Consider the following 23936-nt stretch of genomic DNA (forward strand, 5'->3'; position numbering starts at 1 on the left):
TTGCTCTGCATTTTTTCAGTTATGCAGACATCCTGTTTGTGACCATCCCATCTGAGAACACGCTGGAGTTCAATCTGACCAACGAGAAGCTGATCCTGTTCTCAGCCAAAGCATCACAAGTCAAACACCTCATAGACACTTTCATCAATGAGATCAAAAAGGCACAGTGCACACAGTAAACATACACACGCACCAAAGTTAAGTTCTGCCAGATACACACCACTAGTATTGTTTACCATATCATTTTATTTTTTTTCTGATATAGATGTAATTTTAAAAGACAATCAAAGAAGCAACCAGAACAAAATTATCCTACACATGCTTTAAAAAATGCAGCCACATTTAATAATTTTGGGAAACCTATTCATTGATTTAGTTTTTTCTTCCTCTTAGGACTCAGACTATGTGATTGCAGAGCGTAACTTTGTAACAGAAGACCACTCAATGCTCACTTTTCATAAAGGTGACATCATCAGGCTACAGGTTGTGGATGGACTGGAGAAAGGTGAGACATTGCTGTAGTGTGAGTCCTGTTATGCACTGGGTTAATCTATGATCGGGGAATGTGAATGAAAACTGTCTCCTCCAGGTCACAGCTATGGCTGTGTGGTGAGGAAGAAGGTCGTGTTTTTGGAAGAGCTGAAAAAAGACACTCCAGACTTTGGTAAGTTCTAGAACGTTCATCTGTCTTAGTTTTCATCAAAAAACCACATCAGATCTACAGACTTCATATGTTTTTACACATGGGAGCAGGTGTAAGACCCACATATAAACAGGGTGATAATTCAAAATGACAGCGTTTTATTATTTACTAACCTGGACTCTTTGTACCCTGGAGATGGAATGGTCTTTTTGATGTAAGAAAAACAGTGCACTTACACTGACAACCCCTGCAGCACTCTTTGAAGACACTATTGAATCAGAAAATTATTTTTCAGATGAAACGTAAATATGAATTCATGTTCTTTCTTGAGGAAATAAAAGATCAGAGGTGCCATGTCCAACTTGTTTTTCTATTTTTGTTTTTTTTTTAAGCCTAAATCTAGTCTCAAAAATGTTCCAAAAGGAAAATTGAATGTATATCCCCTGTTGAGGTTTTGAAATGAAATTCATCCTTCACCATTCCAGCAACTGAAGGATGACACCCTCTGTAACTAGTAAATCAATACCTCTACGTACACAGTCATGTGAAAAAAAGTGCATCCTTTAATTGCAACCTCAGCAACAACATATGACCTAGTACAGCAAGTCATTATTTGCTGAACAAAAACAAAGCAAAACTATAAAAACTGTGAAAAACTCAGTTTATCCTCTATACCTCCCTAGGAATTAAGAGGGTAGTTTGTAGGTATGCTAATGTTAATCGAATACACTTCATTAATTGATTGTGGCCACCTTCATAAAAGTACATGGTGATGTGTCTTGCTGGTCTGGAGCGTTCAGGTTTGTGTTAACACCATCTCAAAGAAAAAAGACACCAATAACAGTCAATAAATTACTGGGAAGGGTTATAAGGTCATTGTAAACAATTTGGAGGCCATTATTCCCCATCGAGAGAGATTATTCACAACTGGAAAACATCCAAAGCAGGTGCCAAATCTTCCTGTCAAGTGGGCATCCTTGCAAAAGGAAGTCCTGGAAACTCCACCCTAATGTCAGCTGTGTCATGCTCCAAAATTCAGAAGTAAATAAATTAATAAAAAAAACCAAGAGCTGTATCTCAGACTCTACAGGCCTCACTTAGTATGTTAAATGTTCAATTTCATGACTGTTTAGACCAGGGGTCACCAATCCTGGTCCTCGAGGGCCGGTGTCCTGCATGTTTTACATGTTTCGCTGCTTCATTGTAAAAGTGACTGTGACGTTAAGAGAGTTGTCCAGACCTCAATGACAAGCTGATGACCATGATTAATTAGAATCAGGTGTGTTAAAGCAGAGAAAATTCTAAAACATGCAGGACCCCGGCCCTCGAGGACCAGGATTGGTGACCCCTGGTTTAGACTGTCAGGTAATATATTGCAAAAGTGTTTTCTAATTCATTGTTTTTACCAAACAACACACAGACATTTAGAGGAATGTTTTCTGGACACACAAGACCACGCAAGGAGATGTTTGGTAATAATACACAACTTCGCATTTAGTAACAAACAAACAGCATACAACCACTAAAACCTCCTCACAACTGTCAGGCATTGTGATGGGAAAATGATTTGTGCTTATTTTGCAGCCACGGGACATTAACTCCTGGGAAGAGTCAAATGATTCAATCTAGAATCCAATGTGAAGACATGTGGGTAAAATTACTTTACTGAACAGGACAATGATTCACACCAGAAAATCAGCAACAGAATGGCTGAAAAAAGAAGACTCAAAAAGTTGCAAGGGTCCAGTATATGTCAAGATCTCAATCTGATATTTGTACTTCTCCACAAACTCTTGTCTTACCGATGATGGTCTGATGGTCATTTTCACTGTTGTGAAGGAGGCTTACAATGACCAAATCATCAGGAACTTTCAAAATGAACCTGTTATCATACCAACATCAACAGTGTAAAGTATGTAGAGGAGTGGAGAAAGCACACAGCCTTGGGGCAGGTCCGGTCGACAAAGTTAAAATATCTGACATAAACCCGTTCACTTTTACTCTCTGACTTTTGTTGGTTACAAAGTTGATGATCTAACCTACTACCAGTACATGCTACACACTGCTGGACCTGAGAGAGCTGTGTGTAAACAAGGGCCTACAAACCTCAAACAACTGATACAGCATTGTCACCATAGACATATATACATAGACGCCGCATCCACTGTGGCTGGGCGTGCCTATAGGTCCGCCATCTTGCTACAGACCACTCGCCACGGCAATGCATTACATCTATGGAGGAGCGGCGTTTCTACACACACAAAAGTGATCATAAATTATGTTGTGAAGCTAATTTCACGTGATTTGTTTGTCAAACGCCACACATTACAGACAGACATAGATAAAACAAAGAGAAAAGAAAGAAAAGAACCAAGAAAACGTTCAATGTTCAGGTCTTTATTTACTATACAAGTATTTACTATATAATTGTTTCTATTGCCATTACTATTATTATTAATATTATATTATATTAACATATATTATATATACATATATATTGTATATTATACACACAGTTTGGCATTGACAACCACCATTCCAACCTACTGAAAGTGGTGGTGTCTGTGTTTCTCAAAATTAGGCTGCACCACATTGCAAAAGTCACCTCACTCAAATACCAGAGTGGTAGCACAAGAAAGAAACTGTGCAAAACCGTTCTCTTTCAGGGGTTTTAGCTAGAATCTGTGAAAGGCTTGTATTATACTATAGATAGAGATATAGAGATAGATAGATAGATAGATAGATAGATAGATAGAGATATATAGATAGATAGATAGATAGATAGATAGATAGATAGATAGATAGATAGATAGATAGATAGATAGATAGATAGATAGATAGATAGATAGATAGATAGATAGATAGATAGAGATGTATAGATATATATAAATACATAAACATATGTATATATATGATAGTATACATTATATTTATTATAATCATCTAATGATGATAGTGATATAACAATAATAATTCAATGTTAATATAATGTTAATATATAATATAATATATATGTATATATAATATATGTTAATATAATATAATATTAATAATAATAGTAATGGCAATAGAAACAATTATATAGTAAATACTTGTATAGTAAATAAAGACCTGAACATTGAATGTTTTCTGGGTTCTTTTCTTTCTTTTCTTTTTGTTTTATCTATGTCTGTCTGTAATGTGTGACGTTTGACAAACAAATCACGTGAAATTAGCTTCACAACATCATTTATGATCACTTTTGTGTGTGTAGAAACGCCGCTCCTCCATAGATGTAATGCATTGCCGTGGCGAGTGGTCTGTAGCAAGATGGCGGACCTATAGGCACGTCACTTCAGTGGGCGGCGGCATTCGATGCGGCGTCTATGTATATATGTCTATGATTGTCACAATCACAATAATGATGTGAGTCTTTTAATTAAACAGGGAGATTGTGTAACATTTATTGTACTGTTGTTCAGCTGAGGTTGTAGGACTGGATCGTATGTGAAACCTTTGGGCTGAAAGAGTTGTCCTTTTTTTTTTTTTTTTTCATACACAACTGGCCTATGTACTGTACCTCAGTATGAAAGGAAGATACCACCTGCTTTGTACACAAGTGCTATGAACATGTATTCATAGCACGTTAAACATTTCTCATAAAACTCATGGCTGTGATCTTATGTAACACTGAACAGATTCATTCTCTGGGTCCAAAAAGCAGGAATGCTACTTTAAAAGTGCTGGGCTGCTAGGTTAAAGTAAAATAACTTACAAAGCACAGTTAAGATCAGTGTTTGCACTTGTGACAGGAGTATCTGCAGCTGCATTGTGTGGTTATCATGTTATCAGCGTAGCAACAGAAGAAAGTAAATGTTAAAGAAAAAAAAAGCTGATAATAATCTGACCTGCTAGTAGAGCAAAGGCAGATAGTGATGGAAATTCTGATGTGTGCTCCTCTATAACAGTCTGTTACAATCACCATACTCTGTATTTGTGCATTAGGTTGGAAATTTGGTGCCGTTTTTGGCCGCTCAGGTTCATTCCCAACTGAGTGCGTTCATCCTGTTGCTCCGCCGGACTTCCTCTCACTGCCCCTGGACCGAACAGCAGAGCCTCGAGATGGAGCGGGACGGTTTGCTGTGTCGTCAGCTGTTGCTGTTGCTGTGGCGTCCACCATGGCTGCACATGAGATAGATCAAACAATCGAGGTTCGCAGGAGCAAAAACACACACATGTGAATCTTTTTTTTTTTCTTCAAAGTTCACTGATACTCTTTGCCTTTCAGAGAGTTTCTAATGACAGATTTCATGATGGAGACTTGGATGAGAGGATCCTGCAGGACAATAAATATGACATGTTGGAGTTTGCCAGGAAGTTCTTCAGACAGGCAGGGAAAGGGTGAGGTCATGACGAAAAACCATCATAAAAACATCCGGTCCTTCTCATGTTATTAGGCCTCATACCTGAATGTCACACACAAACACAGATAATGTCAAAAGGTTCTTGTTTTGATCATTTGGTACCAAATGAATATCCATGAAAGGAGTTATTAAGAAGTAAAGATGGGTAGGGGATTCCAGCCTTGTCAATAAATGTGAGAGAAAACCTGAAAGAATAATTAGAATTGATTCATATATTTCTCCTTCTTTACTAGATAATATAATTACATTATCATTGTATTATGATTCAAGAAATACGTCGGAAATCTAGTGTGTAAATATGGGGAGGCATTACTTAAGGTAACGTTTGTAAAGCAGTGCTTCATACACGTATACAATATAGTGAAGATGTTATTTCCAATTAAAGCTTTACATACAAAAACAAACTTGCTACCCTCTATCAGCTCCACAGTTGTCAAGTATTGATAGAGTTCTGCACTCTACAAAAGTGGTAAAATGGAATACAATTTGTTAAAAAAAAAAGTTTTCTTTCAATAAATTACAATTTTAATGCAAAACGTTCACTTATAATTAAGTTATTTTGTTTAAATCTAAAAGCCAACCTATGTGACTGATTCTGTTCTCAGAGATTCCCCGAAAAGCAAGAGCAGACAGTCCAGGGAGCTCACTGAGATGATCAAGTTCTCCAAGGTGCCGTGGTCTTGACTTCAGCTCATAACAACAAGGCTGTTTAGATTTGTTCACATTACATTTTTCTGGGGGGGGTTTCCTTTGCAGACTCCTCTGACTGAGTCTCTGATAGAGTTCACAGACCGAGCCATGGACAGAGTGGCAGCAGATCTCTTCTTGTGTAAGTTCTTATTTTCTCTCATCTCTCCTCTAATTACATCATCTTACACATGGGCTTGTATTCATATGGATGATCTTAGGGTTTTTACCCCACTTTAATTGTTCTCTCTTTTTTGGGGGCAAGTCATTTCATATTTTATATTTTTTTTACAGCTATTCAGGAGAGAGGGTTTTTTATTGTGTGATGTAGAAATCGTAACGCCTTTGGAGACAAGTTGACAAGTTTTTGATATTAGGCCGTATAAATGGAGTAAACACGACTTCACTTCATATCAGGTTTTAAGTAGTTAAATGTACATTTCTCTGCTGTGTGTGTGCGTTTGTTTGTGGGTCCATGTGGGTGTCCCATTTGTGTACATAATGTAGGCATCATGCGCTTCATGGGTGACTCGCCGCTGAGGGGTCTGACAGAACAGGAAGTGGTCAGCTCTTTCCTCAAGGTAATCAGAAAAATATGGGTATGAAAAAATGAAAAGAGGTGGTGTTTTTTTTACACTTTAATTTCTTTGCAGATAGTGTGAATGCAGCATATTTCTCTTATTTTCAGCTTAATTTCACCTGTTGATAAACATCCTTTTTTTGCATTTAAAAGGCCTACAATATATCCAAAAGAAAACTTGAGACAGTAAAGCTCTTGTCACTTTGAAATGGATCCCTTCTTTCTCACAACACTTTAAATGCTATCTGGTATTGATATCAAGCAATGAAGCATTTCAGGCATTATTTTGTGTAATTCGTCCTGCAACCAAGTCTTATCGTTTGCTACAACATGGGTTCCTCGTTCTTATCTTCATTTCAAGTTTCTCTACAGAGTAAAGGTCTGGAGTATAAGCAGACCATTACAGAACAGATCAGATCATAATGTCTAGTGTGTCTATTGTCGTACTGGAAAAAAAAACAAAAAAACATGGAGTTCTCTGGAAAAAAAATCCAGACCAGCCGTCCTAATTCTGTTCCTCTTTGATACAAAGAATTATTTTGGTTCTTGTGGATTTTACTTTCATTTACAGGGGAACAGTACCAGTGGATGCAACAGAGACTGTCACTTCAACATACAAATATCATACATATAATCAGACAACATATGTGCCTGAAATGCAAAAATTGGTGTATATTAGCCAAAAACAATTATTTGAGACAAAACAAGTATCTGGCCCTGTTGAAAATACGTATCTCAAGGAGTGGTACACTTGGACCCAGATGCAGGAGAGACAAGGTGCAGGAGGTCCAGAAACATGATTTATTTTAACTTAAAACAAAGAAAAGCGCTGCCTACCAGGATAGCAAAAAACAGAACTTGAATATAACAAAAACCTGACCTGAAACCCGTAGGGTGGAAATAGTACGGACCAGCAGGGAGCAAGGGAAAGACAAGACGAGACACACACAAAAGGCTTGACGTGCAGACAATCAGGGCAGATGGAACAAGGGAAGTCAAAACATAACTTAAACACAAGGACACAGGGTTTCAAAATAAAACAGGAACTTAAATACCAAAACTGCAAAACCGTGATCTTAAATCAAAACTGTGACCTCAACTCAAAAAAAATGACAATGTAGAAGTCAAACTAAATGTTAGTATCTGTACCAGTGAGCTATACGCCATCATGCAATCACATGGAGTAATAAAGCAGGAAAGAGGAATCAAATATACGATTTACAGTATGTAAAAAGAATAAACTGTTAAAACAAAACACGTTAGAGAAGAATCAGATAAATGCAGCGTCCCACTCCATCTGATACAAGTTAAAAACAACTCCTCACAGCAACCTGTCACCTCATCTTAATTGTGTTTGTCCATTTAGTTTGTTTTTTTTTATTGTATTTTTATATTTTCAGACACAAAAAGAGGGGTATACCTTAGATACTTAGAACACAAACCCCCACAACTCAATTTCCAAAAAAAATAAAAAATTAAAAAAAAAAAAAGTCAAAGTCCATACATACCAAAACATATTTCATAGTGCTATAATCATGCCAAATATACTAACCAAAAATTCTACTCAATGCACTAATTGAGAATACCAGATAGTACTACCCTATCTGTTCTATCAATGACTCTGAAATAATAATTAAATAGTTAAATAATATTCCTACCTACTTCTTGATGAAGGGGACTTATCAAAATGTCATTACTTTCTTATCCTAAGGGGCTGGTCCGTTTAAAGAACAAAAATGATACCCAAATATATACCCTCAAAACAGAATGAAAACAAAAACAAAAATACCTAACAAAACAAAACAGACATAAACGGTGGGAAAACCCCACTTAAAACAAACACGACAACAAAACAATACAAACCATTACACTCAGGTCTTATCATTGTCACTATGCCTTACAATTACCTACGGATTTCTTAAAATCAAATTCTATATGAGATTGCCATATTTTTAAAAAGTCTGAGGATTTGCCTTTGCTCTTGTAGTAAATATTGTCAAGAGTAAGGTAGCTTAAGAGTTCGTTCCACCAATGGGCTAATACTGGGGGTTTAGATTGTTTCCAATTTAAGGTTATACATTTCCTGGCTGCCAACATAGCAAGATCTTTATATCTGCATTGATATTTGTTCCACTTGTCTGACATACTAGTTCCCAAAAGACATAAACGAGGTGACAAAGAGACAACTACACGTAAACATTGAGTTCCATTTAGTTTTGAATATTGAGTTATTGCAATATGTACACACACACACACCTTACTTGATGATAAGAATTATCTGACAGGAAATGAGCACTTCTATGTGAAGCAGAGAGGAGAGGTAAGATAAAAGTAAAATGAGATTGGTTTCCCCCCCTTTTTTTTTCTTTTTCTCCCACTTGTATTTTTGACATAATGTTTTATGTTACTGATTACATTTTATGGTTAATTTTCTCATCAAAGACACCTGATGTTCATCATCAAATAGTCGCTGTTCTGCTACTTGCTGAACTGGCAACAGACTCGATTACGAAGTATGAAACTGAAATCTATTTTCATTGTATTCCACATTTAGCTTCATGTTTCTAATATATTGTAATGGGGTACTTTAGGTTAATGGCAAATGTAGTTGATAGCCCATTAAGTTTAATAAGACCCCTCCGGGCAATCTGGCACTTCCACTCAGAAGGCATTAAACATTTCTATATACTAAATATAGTTATTTAGACAATCTATATTTTATAGCATTATCTCACAGTTTTCAGTTATAGGCAAAATAATGTAGGGCTCCAGAGAAAAATGTGGGGTGATATGTGTTATTATGTGTAGGTGTCTGCCTGTCTGTCTTCCCTTCAGCTGATAGGCGAGTTCACCTTGATGAGGGATGAGGCTTACTGCCAGCTCCTCAAACAGCTTACTGCCAACACCAGCTCCAAACCGTAAGTCGGCTGGCCGCACACTAACGACGCGCATATCACAAACTTACACACAGTACACCTCTCTTTGGTCTCTGAGCCTGTGATCCTGAGCGTGTCAGTGCACTCTTGTGCTCTGCAGCGATAGTTGCCAACATGGCTGGAGGTTGCTGTACATCCTGACTGCATTCCATCGTTGCTCTGAAGTCCTCAAGCCCTTCCTGCTGAAATACCTGCAACAGGCTTTCCGCGGCGCAGGGCCACAGTATCAAGGTGAAAAGATACACAAATACATTTGGACCAAGTGTAAATCCACTGTACATATTGAAGTAAGGAGTGTGTAATACTGTATGTCTTTTAAATATTTTAGGCATAGCTAAAGCATGTGAACAGAATCTAAAGAAGACGTTCCAGTATGGAGGTCGCCTTGTTCCACCCAACAGCATGGAGCTTAAGGCTGTGATGGTCAGTGCCTCCTTTATATACTTGGGATAGTGCAAGAAATATTGAAATCATTTACACAGATAAAACTAGTAATCCATTAATTCTGGAGATGCTCTGTTAAAGATTAAAGCTTTAAAGCACTCGTAAACACGTTATTAAATACACTTATGGTGTTAGAGGTAAAGAATCTCACTATGCAGAAAAGCCACATTCAAAATTGTTAACGTTACGATTAAATTTACTAAATGCTGCAGTATTTAGCAAATGTGAACCAACATACTTTTTTTTTTAAAGTGTCTGGTAAAAGAGATGCTCTCAAACTAATGAGAAAGAAAAGTGACACATTGCAAATCTTTTCATAATTCTAGTTATTATTCTACACAAAGAAAGTAAGAATAATAAATATAATTATCACACTTTCATATCCATGAGATTAAATCACACTTTTATATTTGAAGGTGATGTATTATTCTACATTTTTTGGTGATGTCACTAACCAACAACTGAAATAGCAACAGTTTGGGATGTCTATAAGTCTGGCACGTGATTTAGAAATGTTATTTAAAATGCATAACTCCTCTGGAATGAAAATCATCTACAAGTGGTGCACATTTCTAATTGCAAATTTATCCCAAAAGCTGAAAGTTTGTGTCAAAAGATGTCTCACTAGAAAAGAAAGCCTTCGGAAAATAACTTTAAGTCCCAATCAAAGCCATGAATATATAGATAAAAGAAAGGAATAATATGCTTGTACAGATTAATCAAAGACAAAATTGTTTCCCACAGTCAAAGCAGACAAAATATATTGTTTCAAGAATGTTATACTAGCTGTGAAAGATGGTGGTAGATTTATTTTGGTCTGGACTTGATTTACTGCCTGAGAATCTGAGCAGCAGCAGTGTTAGAATAAATTATAACGTCTGCATTATGTCAAAAAAAGCTGGAGGGCAGTGTGAGGTAAATTAGTCTTAAAGGTGAAGCTGATCAGAGTGGACCTTTCTGCCGGGTAATATTTTGCTTAAAGGAAACAGTTGTTTTCATTTTTCCAAGGTGGCACAGTTTCCTGAGGCCCTAATGAAATGTGTCAAAATATCATACCAAACATATGAGCTAATATGACTCACACAACTACACACCAAATGTCCTGAAAAACACCAGACTTACTCATGACATTCACTTCCCCTGTAGGTTGACCTTGGATAGTTGGTACTGATCCCGCTTTTAGGCACTATCTTGTTATGAGATACCTGTATGTGCTGAACTGGCCCAAGACTAAAACTTTATTTTCAGTATATGCAAGCATACAAGGAAATTGCAGACTCTACAGGCCTAATAAATAAATGCATTAAATGTTAATTTCCTCTGTTAAAAAAAAACATTTGATGGCTCTTGGCACTGCATTTAAGAGCAAATGAGAGTCATGAGGTTTGTAGGGAGAGTGGAGGAGATTAGGGGGCACCAGGAAGAACAAACAATGTCCTTTCTTTCAACAAAACTACAACACAAGCAGGTATTTGAGAATATAAACAAAATTTAACTCAGGAAAAGAGAACCAAATGGCAAGGAAAAGAAGAACACAACCGGATAGCAGAACAGACAACGAAAACGGGAAATAAAAGACAATGTATACTCCCAGGGGTTGAGGAGACAGGTGTGAACAGTCAGGACAGATGGGACCGGAAGAAGTCAAACAGAACGAAATGCACATGAACAGACTTTCAAACTAAAATAGGAAGTAAAGGAACCAGGAATAAAACAGGACAACGATGAATACAAGAAAACACAACTAAAATCAGGAAAACTACAAAAAAACTGAAGAAATACAAGAAAATAAATCCAAATGAAATCAAAGAAAATACTAATATTAAATCAGAGTTACGTGTTTTATCAACCTCATCCTCCCCATTTTCAATAAGGGAGCTGACCAAGTAAATGTGAAATCTTTCATTTGCTATTTTTTTAACTGATAAAATCTTCAGCTTTGAAGTGCTGGTAGAACGATATATTTCTTAAATGTAATGAACTGCATAACCAATGATGAGAAATATATGTAAATTGTGAAAAAAAAGAACTTCTGGGTATGATGTGAGTTGGTGGGACGTGAATAATTTCATTCAGACATTTTCAGACCCAGAAGACCCCAGATAACATAACGATGGTTGTTCTTTTCAATAGTTTTGTGCTTATTAGTCACTTCAGACTGTTTTTTGTTGTCTTTTGTTAAATCAGTGGCTCATGAAGCACATTTTCATGTGATGTTGTTCAGGTATCAAATCAAATCAAACTTTATTATTTAAGCGCTTTTCATACAAAATAAAAAATGCAACGCAAAGCACTTTACATAAAACATAAAACTTAATAATCCCCCCCGCACACACGCGCACACACACACACACAGACAGGCGCAAGCACACTACAGTTCACACAAGTATATGGCTGGGCACTGAGGATCCAGGTGAGGAAACGGTATCAGCGGTTTCAGCGGTATCAGCGGTATCAGCGGTATCAGCGGAGCCATCCACGCCAGGAAGTCTCATAACTCGCAACCACAGGGTTTCCTCCACAGAGACCATTCCGGCCCGGACGGATAGAGAGTCCACACCACAGCGGTGAAGCCGTGGTCCAGAGCTCCATAACCATCCAGGCCAGAACGACCCCCAGGACGACACCCTGCAGGCCAGAGTCACTCCCAGCATGGAGGCTCCCCATGAGGAAACACTGGAACTAAGAGCTAAAAGAAAGCAGGATAAGATAGGCTATGAGTTAAAAATACACACTAAAAGAGTTTAAAAGTATAACATAAAATCCTAAAAGTAGGACTAAAAAGCAAGACCTGCTAAAACAAACATAAGAACAACTTAAAACCATAAGAGCATAAGACCTGGGTTAAAACAACAAGAACAGCTAGTTAAGACAAGGCTGTACAAGAAAGACTAAAAGGAATCAGCTAAAAGCCAATTTAAAAAGGTGAGTCTTGAGCCTGCTTTTAAAATCATCAACAGTCTCTGCGGCCCTGAGGTTCTCAGGCAGGCTATTCCACAGACGTGGGCCGTAGTAATGGAATGATGCCTCACCGTGGGTTATGGTTCTAACTTTGGGAATGATTAAAAGGCCGGAGCCAGAGGACCTCAGGGTCCGCAAGGGTTTATAGGGTAAAAGCAGATCAGACAGATAAGAAGGCCCAAGACCGTTAAGAGATTTAAAAACTAATAGGAGAACCTTAAAATCGATCCTGAAGCGCACAGGGAGCCAATGCAGTGATTCTAAAACTGGTGTAATGTGAGCCCGCCTTCTGGTCTTCGTCAGCACACGTGCAGCTGAGTTTTGTAACAGTTGGAGACTAGAAATGCTCTTTTTAGGAAGACCAGAAAGCAGGGCATTACAATAATCAATACGACTGGAGATAAAAGCATGCATCAGCACCTCCGTGTTTGCCCGAGAGAGAAATGTGCGGACTCTGGCTATGTACTTAAGGTGATAAAAACCTATTTTTGTTGTGTTTTTGATATGAGGCATAAAATTCAGCTCAGAGACAAAAATAACACCCAGGTTCTTTACACAATGTGATGGTTTAAAATCTTGTAGTTTTGGTAAAGGTTTCTCTCTCTTGGCTTCAGAACCAGGTATATTCCCTTGACATGTGGGTGTTATTTTAAATAATTGAATTCTTAATTTTTTTTTGTTCAAATGCAGTACAGACCAAAAGTTTGGACACGCTTCGCCATTTGTTTGAATGACAAGGTGTGTCCAAACCTTTGGTCTGTACTGTATGTTGAAAATGTCAGCAATTTGTACCTTGTTATGATCAGAAATGTAGACAATTTCAGACATTTAATTTAATTCTTCCCGAATACCAACAGAGTTAGCTTTGACTTTTATTATGTAATGTATAGGAATACTGTTAATTAAAGCACCAGTACTCATTTTAATAAGGTTGGTGATATTTCCAGTTTGTTTGGGGGTTTTTGCTTTCATATTATCAACACCTCTAAGGAAATAACCAACACAGATATGATTCTACCACCAAGTATAGTGAGTGTGTCTAAAACATGATACAGATTTTCTCTGTGTGCCACAGAGTTTCTTTGGTATCCAAACATTATTATAAATTCATCAGCAAGGCCCTGAGCTACAGTGGATGGCATGTCCCTGAGGCATATAAACTAAAAATAGTCTCCAAAAAGTGCTCCTCTCAACATTTCAGCTAATATTTTAACTAGGACGTCCAACCCAATATTTAAGATTTATTCAGGGAGTTGTAAACTTGGGGTTGAATGGCAAACACAAGGCAATAAAGTGATAACTTAATGAGTTGCATTTTACTGTTTTCAAGGGATTTGCTTATAATGAGAGCCCTTGAGCAGTGTGTCTAGATTTCCGTCCTGAAAATGCAGTATGTGACATTTACGTGATGAGTTTATGACTGCTTCCTCAGGCGGGACGCAGTTCAAAACGTCAGCTGTTTCTTTTCCCTGGAGGCATCGAACGTCACGTGAAAATCAAAACCTGTTCTGTAAGTGCTGAACTACAACTGGCAGTTCACTGTCGGTGGATTGAATAAGTGTGAGGAGGATGTAAAGCTCTTACGTGTCTACAGCCGCTGTTGTGTTTTCCAGGTTGCCCTGGAGGTGGTGGAGGAAATGTGTTATGAGATGGGCTTACACAGACTGGAAACCATGGAGGAATATGCCATATTTTTAGTCACAAACAGAGGTGGGCTCACTAACAACTTACTCTCTTAGTCACATCCACACGCACACACATTGAACTTTGTATTTGTCAGCCTCCTTGTCCTTGCCAGTGAAACGGATCCCCTGACAGAGCACATACCAGACTGGTTTCAAGCTTTGGGTGAAAGTAATTCATGCTCTGGAGCCATGAAATAAGTGGCATGGGAGATCACTAAAAAATACCAGAGTGTCAGCTTTTCTTTTCCGATTTCCTGGACGGCACCCACTTACAAACCAGTTTGCAAAGTGCTTGTGACACTTAAAGATCTGAATAAAAACCCAATAAAGGGATCTATAAAATCATTAAAATACTATAGAAGTGCTATGTTTTACAGACCAAGTTGTTGACAGTTGATTCTAATTGAGTTTTGAACAGCTTCTCAGTAAGATTTCTATGAAAACGGGACATATCGACACTTGTAAGATCCGTATGGCGATAGGCAGGAGATTCAACACTCTGTGAAATACTGTATACTCTATGAGTAACTAGTTCAACAAGATAAGTTTTTAATAAATACATTTTTTCAGAATTGGGAATGTCTTTGGCATCAATGTGAAATATCATTAAAAGACCTGGCGTGGGGTGCCTACATGAAAGTGCACTCTAATATCTCCACAGGACAGCAGCTGCCAGCTGCTCCTGCTCGTGTAAAGCACAGCAGGTCACACTGCATGTGCCAGAACAAGTGTTAATGTGACACTGACATGATGAGCGCAAATTAATTCACTTTGTTACAGCATCCATAAATGTATACCCAGAACTCCAGTGTGCAATAAAAAAAGAAAAAAACCTAAGAAAAAAGACAATTAAAACCACAAATACAAATAAAATACAGAAAACCGTCTCAGAGCCCAAGCTCATTTGTGATTGACCCAGGCAAATATGAAAACTGTCATGTGGTGTGACAAATCACAATTTAAATATGTTGGTGGTCAAGTGCACAGTATCCTTCAGGCTGAAGAGTGCAGGAGCAGCCCTGCTTGTCATCACTGGACAAGTTTCACATCTGTAAAGGCTCCAAAGTAAGAATAAACGATCTGCACTTACATAACACCCTTTTAATCTTATCCAGACTCTGCAAAGCACTTTAGCCCTTTACCCATTTATACAAACAGACTGCAGTGCTTCTGCAACATACTGTTGCCCATGAAGTTGGAATCATTTTGTATTCATTGTTTCATTGCATGTAAAGTTGTGAAACGTTTTATTCCCGATTTGAGGTTAACAGTGTTTATTTATTATATGAGGGGGCAGTGTGGGGTTCAGTTTCATGCAAAGGACACTTAAGCATGTGATAGGGACAGGGATTGATTTTCAGGTTGGAGGACTACTGACTCCACCCACAAAAACACAGCTGTCCCAGAGTTCAGGGACTAAAATGGCCTGCTTACTAAAATCATAACAATATACAGACACAAAAACCTACAAAAGAGCAGCGCTGAACCGTTAAGTAAGAAGCAGAACTGTTCAACAGAGCAAGTAAGAATTGGAAAACATTTAAATACAAATACAAACAGCATGTCTTCTTTTTTGTTCCCAAACACGGTGGTAAACATGTTTTTAGAACTTTTTAGAAATAAATAACAATGATAATAATAACAGTGGCATCAGCTTCCCAGGATTTATTTCCAAATTTTTGCATTTAATGTGTTGGCTTTGTGTTATACCCAAATAAATGTAGTTTGATTGTTTCCAAATCATCACAGTCTGTTTTCATTGACAGTTTATACAAAGACCAGATTATTTTAAATTAATGCTCAAAAGTATTCAAAATAAACAGATGCATAAATATTTTGTCACATCCTCCTGCTTCATTAAAGCTTCAGCGTTGAAGGCTCCATCGCTGACATTTTCCTTTAAAGCACTTGAGGGGATGCAGTTTCTATTCTGGCATTGCCAGAGAAATACATTTGCCAAGGAGTGTTATCACTGGGCACAGAAACTGGCTCTGGATTCATACTGGTTACCCCTTCACCCAATCACAGCAGTGACACATGGGACGCAGTGCTCCATGGTGCTCCTCTGGTAAAACCTGTCGTATCAAACCTGCTCCACATTATATAAATGTTTGTCGTTGGCTTTTATCTTTAATGTTTGGTCCTGGGATTTCCTCTTATCAATTTTAAAATCAACCTGTGGATAACCCATGGGGAAAGTGAAAATTGTTTTCCTGTATCTGGAATATCATGACACAATTTAAAAGAAGACTTTTGTGATTCGGTGGTGTACATCATTCACAAATATAGTTTTTCACTTTGGAATTACACTGCACACACAGTTAAACAGTACTTTCTTTCCTGTTGTGTTTAATTGATGTAAATTCAACATCTTATTTTTTTCTGAGAAAGACAAGTCAAAATCTGGTTTGGAGGTTAAAAATCTCCACATGACAGCAGTTGGCAGCACGCTCCCTCTAATTTGAAGCACAACAGGACAGACTGTGACTAATATTAATGTGATATCTCTCAGAGCATGGCTGTCAGTGTTTTCACCATCACCATGATTCAGTCTCCATAAAGTATATGTGTATATCTGTGTGCTGTAACAGCAATGATCTGTTTATGGTTTAGGTCAGAATGTGCGTCCTCTGAACAAAAATGAATACATCCTGGACGTGGCCACAGAGGCTGAGTTAGTCGACACCAACTACAGCCTCTGGTTCAGACGAGTCGTCTGGACTCAGCCACTTAGGTTTGAGAATGAGCTCTGTGTCGCCATGCAGTATAACCAGGTACGACTGTTGTCCCCTTGTACACATAGTGTGGTATATTATATACATTTTTGTGTCTATAACACTGTTTGTGTGGATATTTAGATCCTTCCAGACTACTCTAAAGGTCTGCTGAATGTTCTTCCACACGGAAAAGTGAGCAATCAGCTGTTCCACCAAATCTCCAAACTGGCAGCTTTGCAGCACAGAGCCAAAGACATCATCTTCATCCCCAGCATGTAAGAAAACAAGAAACCACAAGATTATTCCTAATCATCATCATGCTGGACTGTTTACGAATTCCATTCTGGAGTTCATATCTCATGCTTATTCATGGTCTTCAGTTTGAAGTTAACAGTGTGGATTAAAGTGTTTTTTAAAAGTCAGAGAAAATAAAAAAATTATGAAACGTCAATCGCCACAGAAGCATAGTAAGTTGTAACATACATGAGACAACGTTTGATATGAACATGTAGGTCAGTTATATGACACATTTGTCAGAAGATCCAAATACCAGCTTTCATTCACTCCTTTTGTGGGTTCTGTTTAAGCGAGACTGACATTGAGCTGCTATTCTATATTAATTTAAGAATATTGTCTATGCTTTTAACACTCAAATTACAAGTGGGTAAGGTAAGTTTTCTTTTTCTTTTTTTTTTAACTACATCAATATCTATGACCAGAAATCATACATCTCCACATATTGATTTGTATTATGGTAAATGTAAACAACATGATGTCACATTGAGATCATTTCAGCACAGCTGCACACTTGACTTTTTTCAGGATTTACCATTTGGCAGTGATGAGAAAGCTAATTCAGGAGTGAACATATTTTACAGTGAGCGTAGGATTAGAGTAGGATTAATTCATCAAGGTTCTCCCACTTACAGGAAACGGCTTGTTACTTTTAAGAGCAACTCAGAATCGATCACACTACTGATTACATCTATGCAGAGAACAGCAGCCAATCACATGATAATAAATCTCATTAGTGTTTTTGTTGATTAGTCCTGATCACGAAGTCAGATCTATATTTGGCCCTATATCTGTATTTTTGTTAAATCTCCAAGATCTCCAATAAAAATTATGGGAAAGAGCAATAGTATGAGTAGAAATGTAGAGATTAAATTTTAGACAGTTTAAAAAAATATATTAATTAATCATCACTTTCATGGACAATCGAAGGAGATTCTGACACAGCGTTACTAGACAGATCATGAGATTAATCTATAGCCACAAAATAATCCTCAATTTGGTACATAAATGCAGAAAAAGTGAACAAGGTGGAAAAATGTGCTTTTCATGCAACATTTTCAAAGTAATGATAAAGGTTCTCTTGTGAGCCGCAGTGATGGATTTTGACTTGCAAGAGTGCAGTAAACACAGGCTCAGAGTACAGCGGGACCCGCAGCTGCTGTGGTTACAGGGCATGACTGTTTATTGTACTTTCTCAGCTGTGAAAACTTTTGCCGTGGTTATCGCCACCACCTTCTCCCCAAACATGGAGCAGTAACCACTGCAGAACCGCTCATTGGGTCGTATAATTTCACTTTGAGAAATGTTGGAAATCACAGAGAGCAGAACATGTCTGTTTATCTGTAACTGCTTTTTTACTCCTCCCACTCATCAAGACATGAATTATCGGAGTACATCGCCACACCTCTCTTCAAAAAGCAGCCACCACAGCAGTGGGTTGCCATGGTGACACGGCACATGCAGCAAGTACAGGCCCTGAACCCACACCAGGCCAGAGCACAGTTTTTGGGTAAGATCCCTGTTTATGTGACGAGATGGCACAACACAAAAAATATATTTTTTTAAAAATATTTTTATATTTTCTCTCCATGTGTGTAAGAATTAATTTGGAAAGAGAAATTGAATGTGTTTACATAGACATCTTTTAATCAAGTTGATGGAACTGTGAAATCAGGAAACACCTCATGTAAACACCTGAGGCAGATCAGGCTGACCCAAGGGATGAAGAGGGACGGTATAAATAGTTTAACAAGCTGATTAACAGGAAAATGTAACCATGTATGCATGTAGTTGGTTCCAGTCAGTTTGACTATTTATCTATTCGTGCCACTGATAAATAATTAACAAAGGATTATTTAATTCATTCATTTATGTCTGATTTTGAGTAATCCCACAAAGGAGATATATAATGTAATTATCATAGGGAATTTGAGAATATTTGAATCTTAATTTGAGATTTTATAGTTTTTATTATGCTTGAGGAAATTTGAGAAAATTTTGTCAAACTCAAACCAGAGAAAGGTGAGTGTTGACATATTTTGATATTAATAATATAAATATTATACTAAACAGTAGTATTTATTAAATGCATGTTTATGATGCAACTCTTCTAGAGGAGTCAAGGAGGGTTTCAGAATGCAGTCAGTTCTATTTATAACAAAAAATTGACCTTTTAAATTCCTTTGTCTGGAATTCTGTCTTTATGGGTGCAGGGCTGGTCAGTGCATTCCCCATGTTCGGCTCCTCGTTCTTCTACATCCACAGCAGCAGCTCAACCACTTTCTTTGCTCCCTGTATTCTTGCTGTCAATCAACATGGTCTCCACTTCCTGCACAAAAATACACATGTAAGAAAACACACACACACACACATCCAAAAACGGTGTGTGACTAAGCTCGTGGTGACAGCAACATGAGGCCACAGCTACAGATTTTGTTTCATGTGTGTGCTGAAAAGTTTGGTCTCCGTGGTGCAGGAACTGATGGCAGTGGTCCCCCTGGTGGAGGTGCAGGCCAGCCGCACCCAGAGGCCCACGGCTGGCACAAGTTATCCATACGTCGACCTCACCGTGGGAGACACGAACACACAACGAGTCATTCAGCTGCAGCTGGAGCAGGTATACAGACACAGACTTGAACATGTGATCATCTTTACAGGAAATGCTTTTTTTTTGTCTTCACAAGATGCTGTCGTCTGTGTGTCCACAGGGTCTGGAGCTGTGTCGGGTTGTTGCCATGCATGTGGAAAACATGATGTCTGTGCGAGAAAAAAGCCTCACTCTTCCGCCCAGCGAAATCACCATGTTGTAACGTGTGCACACGCTCAGCTGTGCGTACAAGCTTTTCTTTACGTGTAGACGAAAGCTCTGGAGTAAAACCACTCCTTATTTCCTTCAGGTGACTGTTAGCTCAGTAAAATGTTTACTGGAATATTGAGGAAAATGCAGTCCAGAAACGGTGATGTTGGATGCAGAGATTTACTCTATTCATACAGTTGTACATACCGTTTACTTTTAATTTATTACATGTTTTGTCTTCACAGAAGCTGTTGATTTGTGAGGACCTGTTTTTAATGCTATATTTGTCTAACAGTTTTGTAAATTACTGTTTTTATGGAGTTTTTATATGTTTGGCTGTTAATCTTCATATAAAATAATCATTATATTCAACATATTTTGTAATGTATATTTTAACAAAATAAAACAAGACCTTTTAAAGAAAATTGTAAGCACTTATGCACTTGTTAATTAAAATGATGAAAACATCTGGTATTAGGAGTTTTCATTGTAAAATGGTCAGACCAAATGTTTGGAACGGTAACAACACTAAACTAACTTATAAAGGGGTCCAAGCCCTCCACGCACCGCCATCACCAATACCGTCCGGACTCGTCCACAGCTGTTGCGGCCTCTGGTCGCTCCCACCGTCAGCTATGGCCAGTCTAAACGTCAGGCCAAGATTGGTGTATATATATTTAAACTACTCGTGTTTGGGAGCCCCCTACTGTTGGTATATTTCCTAAATTGGCTCAGGTGTCTAGCATTGAGTTCTGCACTTGGTCCTTAAATTTCATGTCATTATCTTTTTTCATTTCCATATTATTGACTGTTAACTATTTTGCTAGTTTTTTCCTAATGTTTGGATGCGCGTAACTTCGTAACAAAACAAAAAATTTAAAAATGTGCTTCTGTAACCTTGTTTCACGTGGGCTATAGTTATATAAGACAAATCTTTGCAGTGATTAGGTCAAAGCAAAGGATGCATGGTTTAGGAGATATGAGTCCAAATGTACTTTTTTTGCCGTAGCGCCACCTTGTGGCTGACGTGTAGATTTTGGGATTAATCTACATTGATTGGAGGTTTCCAAGCCCTGTGAATAACTTCTCCGGATGAGTTTTAGTTTGGGCTGCCCAGAAACTTTCTGGGAAGAAGAATATTAGAACAAATTTTAAAAAGGTACAATAGGATTCCAGCACGCTGGAGTGCTGGGAACCGTGGATGCGTGCATCACGGATCCTGCGATCAGGTGCGCCGAAAAGGGGGCGTGAAGGAGACGGATTCTTGGGGCCCATGATTGAGGGGGGGCCCAGAGAGGTCCCTAACGATGATGAAATGATGATACAGAAAACTAATGTCACTAAGTTATTAACTTACATATAATCACAAATGTTTTACTTTCAATATCCTGGTAAGAACAACTTTATTTGTTTTGGAAACATCAACGCCTGCAGCCAGCAAGGAGCTTGAGACGGCGGTATGTCTCAAAAATCAGGCAGTCAAACAAGAAAAGAAAAGAAATTAAGAGAGGAGAAAGAGTTGAAGGGTCAACAGTATGTAACCCAGTATTTCCCAAAAAAAAGGTGGGTTTGTTAGTTTTGGTGGAAACTTATGGAATATTGACCAGCTCACTTTTCTCACCATGTTAGCTCAGGAAAACTCTGGATTCTGGATTTTTACATTTTACTGTTGTTATATTAGTTAAATAATCAATCCAGTCAAACATTTATCAAGCTGTTCTTATTCAATAATAGTTGACCTCCCCTCTGTCAAAATGATTTTTCTGAACATTCTGAACCGATTCAAGTGTCTGTTAGCCCCAAACTCCCCCTGAATCAGCCCCAGTGCCCCCACATGAGGAAGGAAGTGAGCAGTTGTGTGTGGTGAAATTTTCAACTATTTTAATGGTTTAAAAAGCATAAAAATGTAATACCTGCATTAAGAACAGGGGAGAAAATCTGTGACTTGGGTGACTGTTCTCAGTCCAATCAAGGACGTTTACATGTTGATGACTATGCAATAAAAAATAGTTTTATTATAGGAAATACTATATAATTGATGTATGTCATGTACACTCTACAGAGCCAGGTCCAGGACTCTCTTGATAGTCAAAAATACCATTAAAATGCATAATTGTGTGTAAAATAGCATAAAAAAATGTTGCCACTGTGTTGGGGGCCAAAGTTCCTAGCTGCGCCCCTGCCTGCGTTTATTTTTTTTAATCGTTATGACAGTTTATAATTTATATAACACTTGATGTAGAGTATTTGAAAACATTGTTCCTCAAAGAAAGAAAATAATGAATTTGCATATTTCTCCTTGTGCAGTATATTTTATTAAACTATTTAAGGAATGTGGAGGACGAAGTCTGTAAAGTGCAAAGGGTCACGGATGTTCATTTTAGGCTTGAAAACACTGCTTCCAGAACTGTCACTCTCACTGTCACTGTCACCCTTTGTCAAGTACTATCATAACGTCACTGTGCAAAAAAGAAGCCTTACGTTAGCCTTGTCCAAAGGCGACATAAAGGTATCTGGGTTCAGAGATATACAGGATGTATAATTCCATGATGGCAGGACTGATGCAGAATGGAACGTTGAGATTTTAGTAGAATGTGTGATGCCTTCAAGACATTATTTTCTAGGATCATCCATGCATTTTTAACAACATGATGCAAAACATCAATCTGCACACATTGCAAAGACATGTCTGAGAAAGAAGTGGATACTGGACTAGTATACTAGTCTAGTATACTGGAATGCAGCCCTGACCGATCCTGTCCAGTCCTGACCTGCACCGAATCTGCAGGGAAGAATAGAACAGAAATACAGGAGACTAACCACTAGCCACCTGTAACCAGAATTTCAGAACATCTTAAAAAGTGTTGTAAGAAAGAGTGGCAACATTGTAAAGCGTCACTGTCCTTTTTATGCGTTGCAAGCTTAAAATGCAGGAACGGTTGTTGATTAACAGGTAAAATGAAGTTCTCAAAACAAAGCATACATCAATAAGTTGTTCTGTTTGCCTTGAAATAAAGGTCAAACTAAATGTAAGAGGTTTTCTTTTTCTTTTCCTTTTTTTGCACATTCTCTGATTTATGATTGTAGAATTGTATACACACTAGTATAACATTTTACTTAAGGTTTTATGTATGTGTAAATGAGTATATTGCTTTGCTTTGCTGGAATCTTTAATTAGGCTAAATGCCTTCTCCCAAAACCAAAACACTTATGAAAGTGAACTAAATCTGTACTTTATTACTTTTCCCCACTGTTTTATTGCCTCTCTCAGAAGACGCAGAAGTTGCTTTGATTACATTATACATTAGTTAAGCAATTTCTGTGTGGAGTTTGCATGTTCTCCCCTTGCTTGCCTGGGTTTTCTCTGGGTACTCCGGCTTCCTCCCACAGTCCAAAAACATGCATAGTAGGTTAATTGGTGACTCTAAATTGCCCGTAGGTGTGAGTGTGAGTGTGCATGGTTTGTGTGTTTATATGTGGCCCTGTGATGGACTGGTGACCTGTCCAGGGTGTAACCCCAGCCTCTCACCTAAAAAATGAGCTGGGATAGGCTCCAGCAGACCCCTGTGACCCCGCAAGGGATAAAGCGGGTAAGACAATGGATGGATGGATGGATTAGTTAAGCACGTGCACAAATCTATGATATAGCGACATAGCCTGTTAAGTAAAGAGTTTGTCCCAAAGAAGGGTAAATAAGAGGTTAGTGGGACAGAATTAGCAGAGATCAGAGATGGACTGAAGTGAAGGATGATTTATGGTTCCGCGTTACACCAACGTGTAGCATACGCC

The 23936-nt window shown here is 38.0% G+C and overlaps 1 protein-coding gene across 1 annotated transcript in view; it reads left to right on the forward strand.

The window, feature by feature from the left end:
* Nucleotides 1-20478, forward strand: part of myo15ab (myosin XVAb) — a 71702-nt gene extending 51224 nt beyond the window's left edge. The window contains 19 exon segments of the mRNA XM_061732829.1: nt 20-161; nt 394-505; nt 590-664; nt 4628-4833; nt 4911-5023; nt 5652-5715; nt 5803-5875; nt 6241-6314; nt 9149-9231; nt 9350-9480; nt 9578-9672; nt 14087-14164; nt 14268-14364; nt 16953-17113; nt 17198-17331; nt 18727-18860; nt 19564-19697; nt 19827-19967; nt 20059-20478. Of these exon segments, the coding sequence (XP_061588813.1) occupies nt 20-161; nt 394-505; nt 590-664; nt 4628-4833; nt 4911-5023; nt 5652-5715; nt 5803-5875; nt 6241-6314; nt 9149-9231; nt 9350-9480; nt 9578-9672; nt 14087-14164; nt 14268-14364; nt 16953-17113; nt 17198-17331; nt 18727-18860; nt 19564-19697; nt 19827-19967; nt 20059-20160 (2149 nt within the window). The 3' untranslated portion in view covers nt 20161-20478.
* The last annotated feature ends 3458 nt before the right edge of the window (nt 20479-23936 follow it).

The sequence above is a fragment of the Cololabis saira genome, chromosome 1 (assembly GCF_033807715.1).
Source record: "Cololabis saira isolate AMF1-May2022 chromosome 1, fColSai1.1, whole genome shotgun sequence".
NCBI classification, from domain to species: Eukaryota; Metazoa; Chordata; class Actinopteri; order Beloniformes; family Belonidae; genus Cololabis; species Cololabis saira.